The sequence below is a fragment of the Oncorhynchus mykiss genome, chromosome Y, assembly GCF_013265735.2.
Source record: "Oncorhynchus mykiss isolate Arlee chromosome Y, USDA_OmykA_1.1, whole genome shotgun sequence".
In the NCBI taxonomy this organism is placed as follows: domain Eukaryota; kingdom Metazoa; phylum Chordata; class Actinopteri; order Salmoniformes; family Salmonidae; genus Oncorhynchus; species Oncorhynchus mykiss.
Genome location: NC_048593.1, coordinates 11,241,495 through 11,260,947, shown reverse-complemented (window position 1 = coordinate 11,260,947; position 19,453 = coordinate 11,241,495). Strand labels below are relative to the sequence as shown.

Here is a 19,453-nt window from a genome sequence, read left to right as displayed (position 1 = left end):
CAAGGCCTGAAAAGCATTGCCAGTAGATTGTCGATGTGATTCATGATGACTGCTTATCTTGCAAGCCAGCCAAGATTTTGAAAGTATGATGTCCAATCAAAGCTACGAGAGAGAAACTCTGCAAAAAAAAGAAACGTCCCTTGTTCAGGATCCTGTCTTTCAAAGATAATTCGTACAAATCGAAATGACTTCACAGATCTTCATTGTAAAGGGTTTAAACACTGTTTCCCATGCTTGTTCAATGAACCATAAACAATTAATGAACATGCACCTGTGGAACGATCGTTAAGACACTAGCAGCTTACAGATTTTAGGGAATTAAGGTCACAGTCATGAAAACTTAGGACACTAAAGAGACCTTTCTACTGACTCTGACAAACACCAAAAGAAAGATACCCAGGGAGGAGGCATGAGGACTGCAGATGTGGCCAGGGCAATAAATTGCAATGTCCGTACTGTGAGACGCCTGAGACAGCACTACAGGGAGACAGGACAGACAGCTGATCGTCCTCGCTGTGGCAGACCACGTGTAACAACACCTGCACAGGATCGGTACATCCGAACATCACACCTGCGGGACAGGTACAGGATGGCAACAACAACTGCCCGAGTTACACCAGGAATGCACAATCCCTCCATCAGTGCTCAGACTGTCTGCAATAAGCTGAGAGAGGCTGGACTGAGCTTGTAGGCCTTTGTAAGTCACCAGACATCACCGGCAACAACGTCAACCATGGGCACAAATCCACCGTTGCTGGACCAGACAGGACTGGAAAAAAGTGCTCTTCTTTGACAAGTCGCGGTTTTGTCTCACCAGGGGTGATGGTCGGATTCGTGTTTATCGTCGAAGGAGAGAGCGTTACACCGAGGCCTGTACTCTGGAGCGGGATTGATTTGGAGGTGGATGGTCCATCATGGTCTGGCGTGGTGTGTCACAGCATCATCAGACTGAGCTTGTTGTCATTGCAGGCAATCTCAACGCTGTGCATTAAAGGGAAGACATCCTCCTCCCTCATGTGTTGCCCTTCCTGCAGGCTCATCCTGACATGACCCTCCAGCATGACAATGCCACCAGCCATACTGCTCGTTCTGTGCGTGATTTCCTGCAAGACAGGAATGTCAGTGTTCTGCCATGGCCAGCAAATAGCCCGGATCTCAATCCCATTGAGCATGTCTGGGACTTGTTGGATCGAATGGTGAGGGCTAGGGCCATTCCCCCCATAAATGTCCGGGAACTTGCAGGTGCCTTGGTGGAAGAGTGGGGTAACATCTCACAGCAAGAACTGGCAAATCTGCACTGCAGTACTTAATGCAGCTGGTGGCCACACCAGATCCTGACTGTTACTTTTGATTTTTAATGTGTCCCTTTGTTCAGGGACACATTATTCTATTTATGTTAGTCACACTGTGGAACTTATGTCTCTGTTGTTGAATCTTGTTATGTTCATACAAATATTTACACGTTAAGTTTGCTGTAAATAAACACAGTTGACAGTGAGAGGCTGTTTCTTTTTTTGCTGAGTTTATAGCGTGATTTGACATCATTTTTGTCTGTGGCCAATGACCTTGAGCCTTCTTGGACAGGCAATTCTACTGTAAATCTATGGTAGGGCTGCAGGGGGGCTTGATCGTCCTAGCTCTCCCGCAGATTCTGCGGTGATGTGATGTCCCCGTGAGTGACAGAACTGATGGGGTCATGATAGGGGCTGCACCAAATGTTTGATGTATTATAATAATTGATTATAATAGGTTGTATTAATAGAAGGGGAGGGACTGTGGGACCCCTCCTCCTCTACATTTATAGGGTCCTAGACTACAGATTAACAATATACGGGTATATATTCATTGCGAGGTTTTAGAATTGTTCCACAGTTTTTTCTAAGTCTCTGCCTCTTATAAAGAAATGGGGGTCTGTGAGAAAGCATTTCAAAGATAAACAAAGAGCCCTGCAGGGGAGTAGAAGAGATAAGAGGATAGTCAGACATACCTCTATAAATCAACTTGGAGGAGTGGACATTTACTGCCTTAGAAGGCCTTAGAAAACACTGGAACTATTGTATCTCTTGCAAGTTTGTATAGCTGTGTATGCATGGGCTTGGTCTGAGGAGTAGCAGGTGACGACGTATGCAGTGACATCACAGGGGGTTGACTACGAGCAGGATAAAAGCAACTTGGACTTTTCCTACAGGGCGGAACTGTGATGTTTGATCTTCTGTCTACGGCTGTGTTTTGATGAAAATGGTTGTGGTTTATAAGGGCACCTTTTGAGTGTTCCTTATTTGTTAAGTAAAAAAAAAAACGGAGCACAGAAAAACGGAACCAACAGAACCCTGAGCCAATCACGGCTCAACTAGAGATAGACAATGCCAATGCACTGTGATCTCGCTGGCTGCCCCTCCACTACAGACGGCACTGAGCTAGGCTGAAACTGCTGCATCTTGGCGCTGCCTTACTCAAAGAAAGAGGCCAAGTTTGTCTGCTGCTTTTGATTAACTCAAGGTTGTTGTTTTTTACGTTGTTTGCTGAAATGACATGTGACACGAATGAATGCCAGAATGACATGCAAAACAGGGCAACTCTTTTGTTGTTGTTTAAACAGGTGGGATTAAAAACATGAATGACGAGTCGCCATTGCACGGAGTTTGCCATATGGTGCTGATACCATATACACTCATATCATGTGATTTGGGACGTGTTGAATGAGTCCAATTTAAATTCACAATGTTTATGGGCATGACAAAAGTAGGCTACTTATTGCCAAAGCAACGGGCAATTCCACAGTGCATAGTTGATTCAATCTCTAGTTGTTGAATCACACATTTTTCTAATGGTAATTTTGCCCTATCTCCCTGTCTCTCTCTCTCTCTCTCTCTCTCCCCCTCACTTCAGTCTGAACCTGAGTGACAGTGACATGTTGACCATCCTGGACGGTGATGAAGTCACCACCCATATCCTGGGCCAGTACGTGGGCGGAGCCGGGCCCTTCAAGATACAGTCCACGACCCCTGACCTCACCGTGACCTTCCACTCCGACCCTGCCGGCCTCGTCTTCGGCAAGGGAGAGGGCTTCATCATCAACTACATGGGTAAGAGGGGTGGGGGAGAGAGAGAAGAGAAGCAGAGAGGGAGGGAAGGAGAAGTAACAAAATGAGTTGATAAGAGACGGTAGCCAACATTGGAGGAATAGACGACTCGGATATATGCCTAGTCGGCAGCCGAGTTGAAACGGAGAGTCAGTGAAAGATAGACAGAGATAGAGAGATAAAGAGGAGGCTGAGGAAATGAGAGAGACAGTGTAATGTCCCAGACTCTGTCTTTCTGTCTCCTCTCCCTTTTCTCTTCCTCCGCTTTACCCTCCTCTCTCTCTCTTTCGCTCTCTCTCTCTCTCTCTCTCTCTCTCTCTCTCTCTCTCTCTCTCTGCCCTTATTCAATCACATCCTATTTGTCTCACCGTCCCACTTGGCCTGTATGCGTGCGGATAAACACACACATACACAAACACACACACACACGCAATTATTTGGAATGCTCTACACGTTCACACGAGGAAACACAAACATGCAATCGCATTAGAATATGCACACTCGATCATTCTATATGTACACTGTACACACCCGCACTTGTATACACTTCTTTCACCAGAAATTTAGAACGACATGCCTGCAGAAATACATCTGCAACCCTTATTTTGTATGTGAGAATACATTTATGTAAATCACAATAAGCATTTCTAAATGTTTGTTTGTGTGTCTCCACAGAGGTCTCCCGTAACGACTCGTGTCCGGACCTGCCGGAGATCCAGAATGGCTGGAAGACCACGTCCCATACTGCCCTGGTGCGGGGCGCTCGCATCACCTACCAGTGTGACCCAGGCTACGACCTGGTTGGACGAGAGACTCTTACCTGTCAGCTAGACCTCACCTGGAGCACACAGCCCCCCTTCTGCGAGAAGAGTGAGTTAACTAGGGTGGTTGGGGGAGGGTGTGTGTGTGTGTGTGTGTGTGATTGAGAGTTCTTGCCTAGTGCAAACCCCACTCTGACACCCATTCTCTTCTCTCTCTCTCTCTCCTTCCCCCCTCCCCTCTCTTCAGTAATGTATTGTTCAGATCCGGGTCACGTGGAACACTCTACCAGGTCACTGTCCGACCCGAAACTCCTGGTGGGGACCACCATCCAGTACAGCTGCTACCCCGGCTTCATCCTGCAGGGCGGTGCCACACTCACCTGCTACGGACGAGAGCCTGGCACCCCTGTCTGGACGTCCAAACTACCCCACTGTGTCTGTGAGTACCTGTGTGTATGCATGCGTGCGTAAGTGAATGGATGAGTTTGTGCTACAGTTGGAGTGGGGTAAGTTGAGCCACCTTAGATTCTAGGAAACCCTACACAAAATGTATCATTTGACCAAAGGAAGGAACCACATGGACAATGTGGAAAGCAAGTTTGGTCCAAAAAAGGATTTATTGTGTAAGAGGTTTAATGATGGTTGTATCTAAACCAAAGTAGATCATTGTAAGATTGTTTTCTACATCAGTTGGGGTCTCTGTAAGCTTCAACATGAAGTCCTAAACCTAGCGTGAAAGTGGATCATTGTAGCAGTGTAGGCTAATATAGTTGAAATGTTTGCCTTGGGCGAAGTTGAGCCAACGGCCATGAGGTAAGTTGAGCCAACGGCAAGTTGAGTAAGGCATTATCGCAAGGCATTATCGCTGGGATATGAGGTAACAACAGGGCTTGGCTTATGTTAAGTGTGTTAAAAGATGATTAAAATAGAAAAAAAGCGATTGCTATTGTGCTAAATCCCCTTTTTGAGAAACAAGGATCGAGGTAGTATTTCATTCAGTACAGAAACTTCTGGGTGGCTCAACTTACCCCATACCCAGGGTAGGTTGTGCCAAGAGACCACTTTATTTCTGGACAAGCTATGTCTTCAAAGCTGTCATGTTTATATGAATTCCAGGGATATACAACATCCTGAAATATAAGTAGATATCTTTGTTAGACAGAATACTATATTTCCCTTGACGGAGTGATGCTGAATGTATTTTAAAAAAGGGGGGGCTCTGCTTACCCCACTCTCCCCTAGTGGGGGCTCTGCTTACCCCACTCTCCCCTGGTGTGTTTTTCCGGGACGTGTGGCTGCATGTCGACCGTCAGTCACTGTATATTAAACCTGAACAGTGCAGTTCTCTCTCTCTCTCTCTCTCTCTCTCTCTCTCTCTCTCTCTCTCTCTCTCTCTGTCTCTCTGTCTCTCTCTCTCTGTCTCTCTGTCTCTCTCTCTCTATCTATCTCTGTCTCTCTCTCTCTATCTATCTCTGTCTCTCTCTCTCTATCTATCTCTGTCTCTCTCTCTCTATCTCTCTCTGTCTCTCTCTCTCTATCTCTCTCTCTATCTCTCTCTCTGTCTCTCTCTCTCTGTCTCTCTGTCTCTCTCTCTCTCTCTCTCCCTCTCTCTCTCCCTCTATCTCCTCTCTCTCCCTCTCTCCCCTCTCTCTCCTCTCTCTATCTGTCTCTCTCTCTCTCTCTCTGTCTCTCTCTATCTCTCTCTCTGTCTCTCTCTATCTCTCTCTGTCTCTCTCTGTCTCTCTCTCTCTCTCTCTCTCTGTCTCTCTCTCGGTAGACCAGAGGCTTATTTTAATAGCGTTTGATGTTGCAGAGGTAATCTGGGATGAACACTTGATCTCTGGCGGAGACGACTCGACGGGGGCTGTCTCTCTCTTTGTCCTGCTGACACCGCTCCCAGCGTGTATGTTCATGGTTATTAGAGTGTGTATGAGTGTGTGTGTGTGTGTGTATGACAACTTCCTCCTCCTCTCTGCGTTCTCATGGTTGTTAATGTGTGTCTATGTGAATGTGCGTGGGGGTGCGCAGCTGCACACGTGCGTGCGCGCGTGAGTGTGTGTGAGGCGTTTAATATGCTAATGCGGTATGCAGATCAGGCCCTTGCCACCTGGAAGAGGGGCGGAGGTTACCCATTAGTCATAGCAGCTCGGCTTGAGGCTGTCAGACCAGGAAGAGAAGCTGTCAATCAAACACCCTACCCTCCTTATTTGTCAGACTGTGTGACTCACACCTCCTTAGAACCAGTTCTCCAGCCCTCTACCTCCAGTACCTCATGCTGTTCCACGTAATTGAGCTATTTCACTTCTAGCATTGATTCAACTGGTCAAGGGCTCGATAAATATTAAGCAGGTTATTGTTGACCCCTTTCTCTCTCGCGCGCGCACGTGCACACTTTCTATCTCTTTCTCTGTCCCTCGCTCCAGCGGAGGAATCTGTTTCCTGTGAGAACCCTGGTCTCCCTGACAACGGATACCAGATCCTGTCCAAGCGCCTCTACCTGCCCAGCGAGTCGCTCACCTTCATCTGTTACCAAGGCTTCGAGCTCATCGGCGAGGTCGCCATTAAGTGTATCCTGGGGAACCCGTCGTTTTGGAGCGGACCACTGCCACTGTGCAGGGGTGAGGCCCAGCCGCCAAGCACCCACACGCCACCCCCGCAGACCTGCATGGAATGGAACATTCCTCACCATGACTTTCCACATAGACATGCTACATGTGAATGGTGCTTGTTTAAGTAATGATAATGTCCCCGTGCATGATGCAGCTCTCAGCAGCCATATTTGTAGTTCCTCCACTCTGTAGTTGTTTAAGACTGCTGGGCTGTGGTCAGAAGTAGTGCAACTATATAAAAAAATGTTTGATCTCTAGACAGCACTAGAAATAGTGTACCTGCCACCAGTATGATATACTTTATCTACCCTGTCAATGTCTGAGAGAATGTCTGATGTCTTGCAGCCAACCATGACTGCTTTGGCAACCATGCTTTGGAAGGTGAGTCTGTCTGTCTCTGTTTTTGTCTGTCTCTCTCTCTCTCTGTCTGTGAGCCTGCCTGTCTGTCCGTGTTCTTGTCTGCATGTCTCCCACTGGGCACACACTGGTTGAATCAACGTTGTTTCCACGTCATTTCAATGAGATGATGTTGAACCGACGCGGAACAGACGTTGAATATTACATCTGTGCCCAGAGGGCTGTCAATTAAATGTTTTTTAGCAGATCTCCCCCCTTCTAGTTCTGACTTCGCCGATAACTATTTTATTGAGGAAAAGTGTACTTACTATGCCTGTGATATGTGGTTGTCCCACCTAGCTACAGTAACACAAACTGTAAGTCGCTGTAGATGAGAGCATCTGCTAAATGACTCAGATGTCAATGATGGCGATGCACTCTTTTCCCTAACTACCTGTATGCTGTATTAATTGCCGATGCGTGTTGGACTCGCTTTCATATTTCTTTCCTTTTGTGATGCTTATCTGTTGTTTTGACCTTTTCATTGAAGACACCATGTCTATTTCTCATTTATTTGAGGGTTTTTTTTTTATCTCCCCCTGCTCTCCTCTTCCCTCCCCTCTCCTTTCTTCTATCCGTCTATCTCCCCCATCTCCTCCAGTTGTTGAGGCAGCAGCCGGGTCAGGTCTGGACGGTGGCAACATGGCATTGGCCATCTTCATCCTTGTACTTCTGCTCTCCGTGCTGCTGGGAGGAGCCTACGTCTACATCACACGGTTAGACCACACGCCCTCTCACCTCAACATTGCACATTTGAATATAGCTGAATATTCTGTATTCAACTCGGTTTAAAAGCTACAGTGCCTTGTATTCGGCCCCCTTGAACTTTGCGACCTTTTGCCACATTTCAGGCTTCAAACATAAAGATATAAAACTGTATTTTTTTGTGAAGAATCAACAACAAGTGGGACACAATCATGAAGTGGAACGACATTTATTGGATATTTCAAACTTTTTTAACAAATCAAAAACTGAAAAATTGGGCGTGCAAAATTATTCAGCCCCCTTAAGTTAATACTTTGTAGCGCCACCTTTTGCTGCGATTACAGCTGTAAGTCGCTTGGGGTATGTCTCTATCAGTTTTGCACATCGAGAGACTGACATTTTTTCCCATTCCTCCTTGCAAAACAGCTCGAGCTCAGTGAGGTTGCATGGAGAGCATTTGTGAACAGCAGTTTTCAGTTCTTTCCACAGATTCTCGATTGGATTCAGGTCTGGACTTTGACTTGGCCATTCTAACACCTGGATATGTTTATTTTTGAACCATTCCATTGTAGATTTTGCTTTATGTTTTGGATCATTGTCTTGTTGGAAGACAAATCTCCGTCCCAGTCTCAGGTCTTTTGCAGACTCCATCAGGTTTTCTTCCAGAATGGTCCTGTATTTGGCTCCATCCATCTTCCCATCAATTTTAACCATCTTCCCTGTCCCTGCTGAAGAAAAGCAGGCCCAAACCATGATGCTGCCACCACCATGTTTGACAGTGGGGATGGTGTGTTCAGCTGTGTTGCTTTTACGCCAAACATAACGTTTTGCATTGTTGCCAAAAAGTTCAATTTTGGTTTCATCTGACCAGAGCACCTTCTTCCACATGTTTGGTGTGTCTCCCAGGTAGCTTGTGGCAAATTTTAAACGACACTTTTTATGGATATCTTTAAGAAATGGCTTTCTTCTTGCCACTCCTCCATAAAGGCCAGATTTGTGCAATATACGACTGATTGTTGTCCTATGGACAGAGTCTCCCATCTCAGCTGTAGATCTCTGCAGGTCATCCAGAGTGATCATGGGCCTCTTGGCTGCATCTCTGATCAGTCTTCTCCTTGTACGAGCTGAAAGTTTAGAGGGACGGCCAGGTCTTGGTAGATTTGCAGTGGTCTGATACTCCTTCCATTTCAATATTATCGCTTGCACAGTGCTCCTTGGGATGTTTAAAGCTTGGGAAATCTTTTTGTATCCAAATCCGGCTTTAAACTTCTTCACAACAGTATCTCAGACCTGCCTGGTGTGTTCCTTGTTCTTCATGATGCTCTCTGCGCTTTTAACGGACCTCTGAGACTATCACAGTGCAGGTGCATTTATACGGAGACTTGATTACACACAGGTGGATTGTATTTATCATCATTAGTCATTTAGGTCAACATTGGATCATTCAGAGATCCTCACTGAACTTCTGGAGAGAGTTTGCTGCACTGAAAGTAAAGGGGCTGAATAATTTTGCACGCCCAATTTTTCAGTTTTTGATTTGTTAAAAAAGTTTGAAATATCCAATAAATGTCGTTCCACTTCATGATTGTGTCCCACTTGTTGTTGATTCTTCACAAAAAAATAAAGTTTTATATCTTTATGTTTGAAGCCTGAAATGTGGCAAAAGGTCGCAAAGTTCAAGGGGGCCGAATACTTTCGCAAGGCACTGTATATTGTCCACGGTCATATGGAAACTCTATGACGATTGAATAAACACAAACTGCCCTGGCTACCTTCCTATTTGACATGGTTGAATAACAGGAGGCTGCAACGTTACAGAACATTCAGATAGGAATGTATTGTGTAGAACAGATATTATTCTCTGTCATATGATATTATAATGTCAGCTGCTCTACATGCCACAATTCTATCTGCCACGTGCTTAACGTTTCACCTCAATGTATAGACTCAAATGAATCAGATGTGATGTCATACTCTCTCTCTCTCTCTGCTCATGGAAATAGTGGTGGTGTCCTGAAGGTTCTGGGTGTTTTTAGATTCCTGACACCATGCTGTTCCTCTCTTGGCCACCAGGTGTCGCTACCACTCCAACCTGCGGCTGCCGCTCATCTACCCACACCCTTACAGTCAGATCACCGTGGAGAGCGAGTTTGACAACCCACTCTACGAGACAGGAGGGGTGAGGAAGAACACGCACAAACACACACACGTGCTGAAAACACACACACGAACCTAGTCATTGTATGAGACAGGAGGGTCCTTACTACTGGTCTTTAACATTTCTCTCTCTTTCTTCCCTCTCTCTCAGGACAACCGTGAATATGAGGTATCAATATGAGGACCATCTCCACTGTTGGAATCCCAAAATGAAGCATCCACCCCACCAACCCATCCCCCTACCCTTCCTCCTCCTCCTTAGACCGGCCCAGGTGGAAGTTATGTAAATACAGACTGACTATAGTCTTGCCCCTTTCCCCCATGATCCCATGACCCCCGTGACCCTGTCCTCCAATCACAAAGAGAGGAATGAGAGAGAGGGAAGATGAGTCAGAGAGGCAATGGGGGAGAGGAGAAAGGGGAGGACAGGAGATACTGTGAAAGGGGGCTGCAGGATTTTGGGGGGATAAAGAGACTGAAGCACTTGTGACAAGTTGTCCATTTACTCGTGTCTACCATTAGAGAACAAATACAGAGACAGGGAGGGAATATGTGAAGGAGAGAGAGAGTGGGAGAGAGGTGAGGGAGAGAAGTGGAGTGAGAAAGAGGAGTGAAAGATAGAAGGAAGTGACCTCACAGGACGTGAGGTCATTATCTCTTCCTGGTTGTGCCCCATCTTCCTGCCTGCAGTCATTTCTAAGGCCTGGTTTTAGACCTGTTTTATAGTACTGGTTTTACCGTAGTAACTGACCTGTACAATCTCAACCAACCCATAACACCAGAAGAGGCCACCATAAGATGTATTTATTTTGATGTATATGTGACGTTTTATGCGGATTAATGAATGTACATTTTCATTTTGAGAATACAAAAAGAAAAGACGTACCATGCTACTGACTTCCCTAAATAAATGGTCCAAAAAAAGTATGAAAGAATCTTTCTATCAAAATAAAACACACGCACTTGTCTTTGTTGTCAGTTATTTATTTGAGTGTCCCTCCCTTTGTCACAGGGCAGAACAGGGAATGTGAAGAAGTGAACATTCTCTCCTCTGACACTGTGCAGTGTTGTCCTGCTAATGTAACAGTATATCCACGCACGCACACACAGGCTGTGTCTCAATACTCCTTCACAGCTCCTAGTCTCCTTTCCTTCAAGGACACAGTCTGGTAGGTAAAATAAATGAATCCATTCCACACACTGGACTTTTTCTGTGTGCACTTCCAGTCACTTCATGGCACAGGAAGGAGACTAGGAGCTGTGTTATTTGTCACGTTCCTGTGTGGAGATCCTATACCACAATCTCTCACACACCAGAGGTGACAGCTGTTGGAACTGGTTTACTTTCAGACCCATCAGCTTCGTTCCCCCTCCGTACACAACAGCCTCAAGAACAAAGTTGCTTTCTGCTTCAATGCCGATTGCTGCTATTCACAAATGAAAAGTTACTTTTGCGAAAGCAGCTACTAAACACTAAACAGTTGTGAAAATTGTGTGTGTATTTGTCTGTCTGTGAGGGCATATGTGTAATTACCCAACAAAACAGCTGAATAGAGCGGGTGTCAGATACATACAAAGCCCTCGGGATGTAAAGGCAGGCTTGACTGAGTCGTGCAACAAAGTCGACATGATGGTCGAGCGTCAAAAAAAAAAAAAAACAGCCTCAGAACAGTGGAGCAAGTATATGAGCTACTGTATGTGTTTTTAATGTTGGGTCTGGGGAGATTTTTCTTCAAATACATTTAAATCCATATGGAAGTTGCCACGGTGACTTCTGTCCTATAGTGTACACATAAGACAGGATAAGGCCATGTGGGTCAGAGAAATCAGTCCTGAAAAAGGCTTCAACCGCTCCTCTCTTCTCTAATCACAATCTAATGTCCTTTAAGTCACTCTGTTCCGCGCCAGTCTTCACCGTCAAACTAGTTCAACCACAGTTCAACTTCCTCTTCCGTCCGTTAAGGCGCAGCAAACATGTCTCTCATGTCAATGTTTTATAGCATGTTGTCGACTTTCTTTTCCTCCATGACTTTTTTCTTGCTCGTTGGTATCCCTTTCACTTGTAATCCCTCTCTCTCTCTCTCTTTATCACTCAGTTGGTTTGTCGAGCTGCATATCTGTTCTGATTCTGACCTTGGTCACTGGAGTAACAGCGAAGGTTCTAGAATGCCTGATAAGACGGTGTGAAGTGTGTGTTTCATAGTTACTGACAGGCACTGACTCAATGAATAATAATATAGGATCAACTCTAATGCAACACAGAAAGGGTCAGGGCGAGAGGCTTGTTTGAATTTGCTGTATCACCATTGTCTTTTATATTTGTAACGATCTTCGTCTTCATTGGATGAGGAGTAGGAAGGATCGGACCAAAACGCAGCGTGGTAAGTGTCCATGATTATTTATTATCACAGACCACGAAAATAACAAAGTGAATGGACGAAATGAAACTCCAAAACAGTCCTGAAAACACAAAACAGGAAACAACTACCCACAAACACCAGGTGGGAAAAGGCTACCTAAGTATGGTTCTCAATCAGAGACAACGATAGACAGCTGCCTCTGATTGGGAACCATACCAGGCCAAACGCATAGAAAACATAGAAAAACAACATAGAATGCCCACCCCAACTCACACCCCGACCAAACCAAAATAGAGACAATATTTGCAGACATTTAAACACAACTTTTCCATCTATGCCATGAAAAGATTCTCCCCTCTGCAGGAATAGGTCTAGGTGTGTTGTGACATTTATGTTGTGAAACAAAAAAACATTTCCAGGCTTTTTTTTTGTTTTTGCGGTGCTACGAGGAGAGGGAAGTGGACACTCGGAGGGACCTGCCATAATAGTTTCATCGCAGATAAACACTCGTGTTCTGCAGTGTTGACAGAAGAGAGACAGTTTGTTTCTGTATGAATATGAGACGTAAAATCTCCCTCGGTCTTGTTTCCCTCCCTCTATCCAGAAAGTACCTCTCTCTGTACACTTCACCAAGGTTAGTCTCACTGAAACTAAAACGTCTCTTTTACAAGAAAGACCTCGTTTTAAAAAAAGCAGCGCACACACAGGCGGCCTACTACTTGTGACCAAGAGACCATGACCAAGCACCACCATCTCCATCGGTGATGAGTGTGACAGCACGGATGGGATTAACAGGGGTCCTGATCTTGGGTGAACTCTATACCCTGACCCAGTTCCGGCATTTTCTGTCTGCCCTGCCGGCGGCCATTCCAGGGTGGTGGTAGACCTGTGACCGTGCCGGTCCAGGGCAGGTGGAGGGTCAGTGCTGATGCTCTTCTGGTGTTTGTGGGAGGGGTGCCTCACACCAGGAAGCCACCGTGATGAGGTACATCAAGAGAGAGGAGGGGGAGAGTATTTATTTACTTGTACTTACCCACGTACTTGTATTATTATAACCCCCTATATATGTATTTACCTCTGTACCCTGTCATTTTGATCTATGTCTTATTTCCCACCGTGTGCAGAGCCGTACTGGGTGCCCACCCTGCTGTGTGGTGTGGAGAGGAGACAAGGGTAGTGGCCAGACTGCTGGGTCTGAGGTTGGGCTAATGAGGAGGAGGGGGACAGCACCGAGGTCCTGGACCGAGTGGTCACTGCCTTCCTTCTTGATATCATAGTTTGACACAGGGGGCCAGCTCCTGTACTCTGCAATAAAGACCCTTTCACTCTGAAGAACGCTAAGTACGCTCAATTTTCAGTAAGGTAAATTGTTAATATTCATCTATGCATGTGATGTCATCTAGTAACATCCCTATGATATTGATGTGTACAAATCCATACCATACTCCTTTCCTACCTCTATCCTTCCTTCATCTCGCTTAGCTCTTCCCCAAGTAAGCCTGGTGTACTTTGCTACACAGATACACATACCTCCGTCCAGAAGACACATATATACGCTGACCTTACTGAACCAAAAAGCCTCTGTCACTACAAACACTGCTGTGATCCCATGCTGCCCCATATCAGCCATACAGACAACCACAAGACACCACAAGACACCACAAGAGTAACAGACACCACAAGACACCGGTGGATTTGACCTCTCTAGCTACAAGGACTGCCTGGCCAAGTGGAGCCCAGCCACACAGGCCATGTGGCACAATGCACTAAGGTGTGTGTGTGGGGGCGGTCCTTTAATCCTTGTGTGGACCTAAAATCCCCCAAATTCATCACAAGGATTGTAAAACAAGGAAAATTCTCCAAAGGCTATTTTAAGCTTAGGGGTTAGGTTTAGGGTTACAATTTTTTGTTAGGGTCAGTATGCATGTAAACTGCATGATGTGTGTGTGTGTGTGTGTGTGTGTCAGCATGGAGTGGTCCACAGACCAGGTGATGAGGCCAGTGAGCGTGAAGGCTATGACTCGGTGGGCAGGTCACATCCCCCCAGACTTAGTGGCAGACACGGATGCCATTGTCCCCATACTGGGGACACAAGGCTGCCACCCCAGAGCCAAGCCACCTACAGTGCCTTGCGAAAGTATTCGGCCCCCTTGAACTTTGCAACCTTTTGCCATATTTCAGGCTTCAAACATAAAGATATAAAACTGGATTTTTTTGTGAAGCATCAACAACAAGTGGGACACAATCATGAAGTGGAACGACATTTATTGGATATTTCAAACTTTTTTAACAAATCAAAAACTGAAAAATTGGGCGTGCAAAATTATTCAGCCCCCTTTAGTTAATACTTTGTAGCGCCACCTTTTGCTGCGATTACAGCTGTAAGTCGCTTGGGGTATGTCTATCAGTTTTGCACATCGAGAGACTGACATTTTTTCCCATTCCTCCTTGCAAAACAGCTCGAGCTCAGTGAGGTTGGATGGAGAGCATTTGTGAACAGCAGTTTTCAGTTCTTTCCACAGATTCTCGATTGGATTCAGGTCTGGACTTTGACTTGGCCATTCTAACACCTGGATATGTTTATTTTTGAACCATTCCATTGTAGATTTTGCTTTATGTTTTGGATCATTGTCTTGTTGGAAGACAAATCTCCGTCCCAGTCTCAGGTCTTTTGCAGACTCCATCAGGTTTTCTTCCAGAATGGTCCTGTATTTGGCTCCATCCATCTTCCCATCAATTTGAACCATCTTCCCTGTCCCTGCTGAAGAAAAGCAGGCCCAAACCATGATGCTGCCACCACCATGTTTGACAGTGGGGATGGTGTGTTCAGCTGTGTTGCTTTTACGCCAAACATAACGTTTTGCATTGTTGCCAAAAAGTTCAATTTTGGTTTCATCTGACCAGAGCACCTTCTTCCACATGTTTGGTGTGTCTCCCAGGTGGCTTGTGGCAAACTTTAAACGACACTTTTTATGGATATCTTTAAGAAATGGCTTTCTTCTTGCCACTCTTCCATAAAGGCCAGATTTGTGCAATATACGACTGATTGTTGTCCTATGTACAGAGTCTCCCACCTCAGCTGTAGATCTCTGCAGTTCATCCAGAGTGATCATGGGCCTCTTGGCTGCATCTCTGATCAGTCTTCTCCTTGTATGAGCTGAAAGTTTAGAGGGACGGCCAGGTCTTGGTAGATTTGCAGTGGTCTGATACTCCTTCCATTTCAATATTATCGCTTGCACAGTGCTCCTTGGGATGTTTAAAGCTTGGGAAATCTTTTTGTATCCAAATCCGGCTTTAAACTTCTTCACAACAGTATCTCGGACCTGCCTGGTGTGTTCCTTGTTCTTCATGATGCTCTCTGCGCTTTTAACGGACCTCTGAGACTATCACAGTGCAGGTGCATTTATACGGAGACTTGATTACACACAGGTGGATTGTAATTTATCATCATTAGTCATTTAGGTCAACATTGGATCATTCAGAGATCCTCACTGAACTTCTGGAGAGAGTTTGCTGCACTGAAAGTAAAGGGGCTGAATAATTTTGCACGCCCAATTTTTCACTTTTTGATTTGTTAAAAAAGTTTGAAATATCCAATAAATGTCGTTCCACTTCATGATTGTGTCCCACTTGTTGTTGATTCTTCACAAAAAAATACAGTTTTATCTTTATGTTTGAAGCCTGAAATGTGGCAAAAGGTCGCAAAGTTCAAGGGGGCCGAATACTTTCGCAAGGCACTGTAGCTATGGACAGCCTGACCCACAGGTCCTCAACAACACACAGAGGGTAAGGTCACACACACACACACGGTTTTGCTGATGTAAATCTAATGTCCTCTCTCTGATGAGTTTCGATCAAGGGGGAGACTTTAAAACTCCTGTAACAGGCCTACATATGAAAGGACAGCCCTGGTTAGTCTAGCAGAAGAGCCACCAATCCTCAATGTCTAGATTACTGTTGATTGACTGTTTCTACTACAGAACGAATCAACGTTGGTTCTGTCCACTTCCTTATTTAGACGTCCATGAATAGAAAGACAGATAGAAAGTGTCAGCGCCTGGAACAATGGTCAGTATGACCTCTCTCAGGAAAGACAACAACATCAACCAAAAGTCTGCTGACTCAGCACAGTCAGGCTGAAGTCAAAAGGGAGGCCCGTGTTTGTTCTCTAGACCTAATGGATCTGAATAAGTGCCAGATCTGCTGGTAGAGCTTAGGAAGGAGTCTGGCTTGGAGGGAAAAGGCCTTTCCTGTTTGTGTAGAATGAAAATGTTGATCCATGCTGTTAATGCAATTTCTATAAAATCACTTTGATGCCCTGAAATAAACAGTCCACATCTGTGTTGCATGAAATTAAGCAATACAGTATTCTATGCACCAAAAAACTGTTCTCTGGGAGAGCTCCTAATATGTTGATGCATGTAAATGTATCAAAACTATGTTTACTCAAAATTGTAAAGTTTGAGACTTTACTGACATAGCCAACGCATATACCGATTTGACTAGTTAGCTGGCAAGGTTCATACTGTCCGAAGCCGACTAGTTTCGTGTTGACTGAGCAGCTTGTTGCTAGAGAACGACGAATCACTATTTTTGCTAATTTCTATCTCCGCCAACGATCGACTTCTTTTATCCGACCGTCCATTCTTACACAGATACTTCGAGTTAAAAAAATAACTTTGATATAAAACGTGTTTACTCTGGTATGTCGTAGATTTTGTCCCTTCATCCAAAATAATCCATATGATAACGGATATTTATCGAATCCGCAGTTTATAGTTCGATATGGGTGTAACGGCGGAAGGATACGTGACTGTAAGGTATAAATACCACAGCCCTTTGTTTGCGAGAACAGAGTCGTTTCCTGAAGACAGAAGCAGAAGCTAGAATATTCAAGAACGCCGGTGGCTCATTTATTCTGTAAGTAGGGTATTATCCAAAATAAGCACGAATGACTAAACATTTCTCAGACATTTAATTCAGCTTGATGTATATTTCGAACTTAGTGCTTTTCCATTCGTATTGTGTTTGTACAAGCATACGTCGACGTTAGCCAGTCAGACCAGCTAATTTTCTAGGTTACGTTAGCTACTGCAACTAGCTTGTTTAAGGAGAAATATAGCTGACTGTATGGTGTTTAGTTGACTAGTTAAAAAAGGTGTGCAACAGTATGATTATTTACTATTGATAGCCTTCACCTTTATTCGACTTAGCTAAATAGCTAACGTTTATTTGAGCCGCAATTCAAATAGTGACTGACTTAATGTGAAACACAGCTCGTGAACTAAACCCAACTTGCTAAGATCTCATATTTGCCTGAACGGGCATTAAATTATGTACTTAATTTCAGTTAGGCCTAATGTTAAGATTCTGAACTTGATGTGTTATTAACAGGAGAACGTTAAATACGTGTCGACAAAATGAAATGGCTGCTCCATAGAATTTCAAAATGTTCAACCAGCTTGTCTGTACTTGAGGACTATCAGATTATAAAATACATTTTAGAAATAGGCGGGGTTTAGGGCTATGTGGCGTGTTAACAAGTGACGACCCAAGATGGTTCTAAAATGGTGGCACCTGGAGCCTGCTGATGTAAACGTCAGCCGAGTACTGCCCCCAATGGGAGGCTCTGCGCTGCCCTATTTAGAAATTCGCCCACGAAATTGATATGAACACTAGATTGACACCTACAGTTTGAATCATGTATAGCCTGTTTAATTTTAATCAGAAATTGCTTTTTTCTTGGGAGCAGTTTATTCTAATATATTTATTTTATCTATCTTAGTGTCAAGATGCAGATCTTTGTGAAGACACTTACCGGCAAGACCATCACCCTGGAGGTCGAGCCCAGTGACACCATCGAGAATGTGAAGGCCAAGATCCAGGACAAGGAGGGCATCCCCCCAGACCAGCAGCGCTTGATCTTCGCCGGTAAGCAGCTGGAAGATGGTCGCACTCTCTCCGACTATAACATCCAGAAGGAGTCCACCCTCCATCTTGTGCTCCGTCTGAGGGGTGGTATGCAGATCTTCGTGAAGACCCTTACCGGCAAGACCATCACCCTGGAGGTTGAGCCCAGTGACACCATTGAGAATGTGAAGGCCAAGATCCAGGACAAGGAGGGCATCCCCCCAGACCAGCAGCGCTTGATCTTTGCCGGCAAGCAGCTGGAAGATGGTCGCACTCTCTCCGACTACAACATCCAGAAGGAGTCCACCCTCCATCTTGTGCTCCGTCTGAGGGGAGGTATGCAGATCTTCGTGAAGACCCTTACCGGCAAGACCATCACCCTGGAGGTTGAGCCCAGTGACACCATTGAGAATGTGAAGGCCAAGATCCAGGACAAGGAGGGCATCCCCCCAGACCAGCAGCGCTTGATCTTTGCCGGCAAGCAGCTGGAAGATGGTCGCACTCTCTCCGACTACAACATCCAGAAGGAGTCCACCCTCCATCTTGTGCTCCGTCTGAGGGGAGGTATGCAGATCTTCGTGAAGACCCTTACCGGCAAGACCATCACCCTGGAGGTCGAGCCCAGTGACACCATCGAGAACGTCAAGGCCAAGATCCAGGACAAGGAGGGCATCCCCCCAGACCAGCAGCGCTTGATCTTCGCTGGTAAGCAGCTGGAAGATGGTCGCACGCTCTCTGACTACAACATCCAGAAGGAGTCCACTCTTCACCTGGTCCTGCGTCTCCGTGGTGGCAACTAAGCAGCTTCTCCTCTGCTCTTAACGATGTCTCATCTTAACCCCCATCTTAATCTCAATCCCACCCATTGACCGCTTCTTCCCTCTAACCCCACCCTCTGACTTTCCCCTCTCCCCTAACCTCACATCCCAGCTCTTCATTCCTTTAAATTTCAATAAAGTTCAAGCATTCCTGATATCATTGTCTTTGAAGTGAAATATTTGAAGTACAAATCCTTGAAGGAAGTTCTATTTTGGGGTATGTTTCAATGTTAAACCTAATGAAATGCCTCATGCTTTTAGAGGTGTGAGTTCAGTACTATATTCAATAACTAATTTCAACCTCTGAAGTTATCTGTGAAGTTGGAGGTACTTCATTGTAAATAGATGGGCTGGTCACAGTAATGGATGTACATAAGACATTGCAGTCAAGGGATGTCTGTAAATACCTATGGAGGTAATTGGCACCTTACAACTACCACTTGTACTTGTACAATCATTCAAAATTAAAGATTAGTTTACATTAAACCTGGAAACATGTTTTCACAGTACTATAATAGCTATTCAGTGCCTAGGCAGGTTAACCTGTCTAGGTCTACCCCCCCCTTTTTTGAAAATTCTGTTAAAAATCGCGCAACTTTTCAGCGTCCTGCTACTCATGCCAGGAATATAGTATATGCATATGATTAGTATGTG

General features: G+C 45.1%; 2 protein-coding genes across 3 annotated transcripts in view; both read left to right on the top strand.

Moving 5' to 3' along the window:
- LOC110509318 (seizure 6-like protein) overlaps nt 1–10,679 on the top strand; it is a 50,556-nt gene extending 39,877 nt beyond the window's left edge. For both annotated transcript variants that reach the window (XM_036967954.1, XM_036967953.1), the window contains exons 10-17: nt 2,890–3,086; nt 3,759–3,953; nt 4,092–4,283; nt 6,268–6,462; nt 6,799–6,834; nt 7,451–7,565; nt 9,628–9,733; nt 9,863–10,679. In XM_036967954.1, the coding sequence (XP_036823849.1) occupies nt 2,890–3,086; nt 3,759–3,953; nt 4,092–4,283; nt 6,268–6,462; nt 6,799–6,834; nt 7,451–7,565; nt 9,628–9,733; nt 9,863–9,892 (1,066 nt within the window). In that variant the 3' untranslated portion in view covers nt 9,893–10,679. The remainder of the gene's footprint in view (nt 1–2,889; nt 3,087–3,758; nt 3,954–4,091; nt 4,284–6,267; nt 6,463–6,798; nt 6,835–7,450; nt 7,566–9,627; nt 9,734–9,862) is intronic.
- A 6,263-nt stretch (nt 10,680–16,942) lies between these two features.
- On the top strand, nt 16,943–18,954 carry LOC100135966 (polyubiquitin). Its single transcript, NM_001124306.1, is given in 2 exon segments — nt 16,943–16,991; nt 17,857–18,954. A coding segment is annotated over 1 exon segment (918 nt). The 5' UTR covers nt 16,943–16,991; nt 17,857–17,863; the 3' UTR covers nt 18,782–18,954.
- Nucleotides 18,955–19,453: the final 499 nt, after the last annotated feature.